A 2359-nucleotide genomic window follows, 5' to 3' on the forward strand; every position below is an offset into this window, starting at 1 on the left:
CCCTTCCATTGTCTCTCTGTGTATGGCGGTTCGTATAGTCATGCTTATGTTTAAAACTGAACATTTTTCACCTTTTCATCCGTTCAATTAATTATGTTTTTGTGCGTCTTCTTTAATAATACTCCAAGTATTTCCATTCACTCTCGTAATCCCAAAGTTCCCTTGCCATTGTTTTAAATTCTTTTCTTTTGTTCAAAACATATGGTTTTTACAAAATTCTGATCTTCTTATATTAATAGTATGCACACACTCATAACACAATTCTGTCACTATAATAATAATCATTATTATTACTCTTATAACCCTAAATCACTCTAATATCTATAAAATTTTAAAAAATGTACAAATTAGAGTAGCATTCTTTTTCTTTACTGTATCATCATAGTACTTTGCATCGAGAAACCACTTCCATATAAATATTTCAAAAAAAATTCTTATCTTCATTAAAAATTATTATAATATATCAAATTTTAACAAATCTTAATGATTTTCATAAAATTGAACAGAAATGCTTAAAATTACACAAACTTAAAAACGCACAAATCAAAGCCAGTTTCTTATTGACAAGAATGCTGAAATCTTTGCAAGAATTGTTTTCCCATTTGCAGCCATGATCCTTTCCACAATCACTTTCTGTTTTTGTTGCACATTTCTCCTCTTTATTTTCTTCTTTGCCCTTCTCCGCCGCCACGCATTTTTCATCTTTTAAGGCGCACCTATCTTCTGTTTTGCACTTATTTTTGTTGGTTATTGCTTTGCATTTGTTGACTTCCGCTGAATGCGTAATTGTGGTGCTTTGTGGTTGATTCTGGCATTGTTGTGTTGTTTTTCCTTTCAAGTAAGCAAGAATTTTGGCAGCCTGCGGCCCGGTTGCAAGGTCTGTCAGCTTGCCATTTATTTTGTCATCACCTATTTGAAAAGAGTGCTCTTTTGTTGTCGTGTATTCAACGACATCTTTGGAAAAGGCCTATTCCGTAGGGCCTAGTGTCTATTTAATCAAGGCTTTTGTTTTGCTTTTGTCATTGTCATCTTTGGTTAATGGTTTGTTAAGCTGGAGTGCTATTAGCGTCGCGATCTCGGAATCAGCTTCTATGTCGCTCCAGCTTCTCTGAAGTATTGACGCGGCGTTTAGTTTTGGCGTGCTCGCATTACAAACAGCCCGTGCGTCTTCTGCACTGCTGATTTCGTCCCAGTTGGAGGACACCGCTTTTGCCTTGCATCCGACACGCGCAGTTGGTGTGTCGAATATGTCAATGTTTGCTGGCGTCTCCGCCAGTCTGCTTGCGGTGCCTAGAGCTCCAAGGTAATTTCCGCTGCTGCCGCTGCTGTCGTCGTCATCGACGAAGCCCGGATGCCCTGTGAGCGCCGTGTGGCCATTTGCTGGCGTCCCTTTCACAGCTGCTTTTAGTGTTATGTCAGCTTGTTTCAGGTCGGCGTCGTTTAGCATCTTCAGTTTGTAAATTTCACCTGGTTTGATGTCTGCCCGTCTGACTGCGTGGCCGCTCTCCAGGTCGTCAATGCTGCAGTTTCCATCACTTTCTAGCGTTGTTATCGCCGCCTTGTTTGTCGTTACCACTGTTGCAGCCGCCGGCGACGTGTCCGTCGATGCAGTCGTTGCGGCGGTCGGATTTAGAGTTTTGATACGTAGCTCGCGGTACATGATTAGCCTGTGGGCTCTATTGGCGAGGGCTGTCGCAGCTGCGTCCAAATTTTGGATGTAGTTTGGTAATTGTGCTAGTGCGGCCATTGCATTGGCTTCTTCGATGCTCGCTAGTGCACGCAGCCCGGCTGCTCTTTCCCTTCTCTTCCGCCTTCCGCAGCGGCCAGCCTTAGTGCGGCTCCGTTTGCTGACAGCGCCTTCGGTACCGAAGTTCCTGATGTTGCTTGCTGCCTTAAAAGAGAAGCCAGCGCTAGATCGTACCGGATTTCCCCACAGCTATCTGTTACTTGTTGGCCTGCATCGTCTACGCCATCTGTTGTGGCTGCGTACGCGCTCCGGCGGAGAACCGCTGCAGACAGTAAAGTTACGAAGAGGGAAATGGATATGAACATTTTTGTTGTTGCGGCTGTTCTAGCGTTGTAAAGCGATGGGATTTTGCCTAATTGCGATTGAGCTACTTGATTTGGTTGTTGTAAAAGTTGGGCTTTAGGTTGCGTCGGTTTGGGGTCTGATAGTTGCCGACCGTCTCGAGCTTGGTGATGGATCTGTTTTGCTCAAGTTGACAAAGAGAGGCGTGCATTTTGTGAATGTCCGTTACGTTTCCGGTAGCATTGTTTGGTCATTTTTCCGCTGGTATCCGGTGACACTTGTGGGCTTTGTGCGGCCTCTTTTATGTGATTCTGTTTTCTGTGAAGGTAT

At 43.7% G+C, this 2359-nt stretch overlaps 1 protein-coding gene across 1 annotated transcript; it reads right to left on the reverse strand.

The window, feature by feature from the left end:
* Positions 1-988: 988 nt before the first annotated feature.
* Positions 989-1747, reverse strand: TEOVI_000806000 (uncharacterized protein; the record flags this gene model as incomplete). Its single annotated transcript, XM_067221431.1, has 1 exon — positions 989-1747. The coding sequence occupies one exon, from the start codon at positions 1745-1747 to the stop codon at positions 989-991; it is 759 nt and encodes a 252-aa protein (XP_067077532.1).
* Positions 1748-2359: the final 612 nt, after the last annotated feature.

This window comes from Trypanosoma equiperdum (genome assembly GCF_001457755.1).
Source record: "Trypanosoma equiperdum strain OVI genome assembly, contig: ctg_1449, whole genome shotgun sequence".
In the NCBI taxonomy this organism is placed as follows: domain Eukaryota; phylum Euglenozoa; class Kinetoplastea; order Trypanosomatida; family Trypanosomatidae; genus Trypanosoma; species Trypanosoma equiperdum.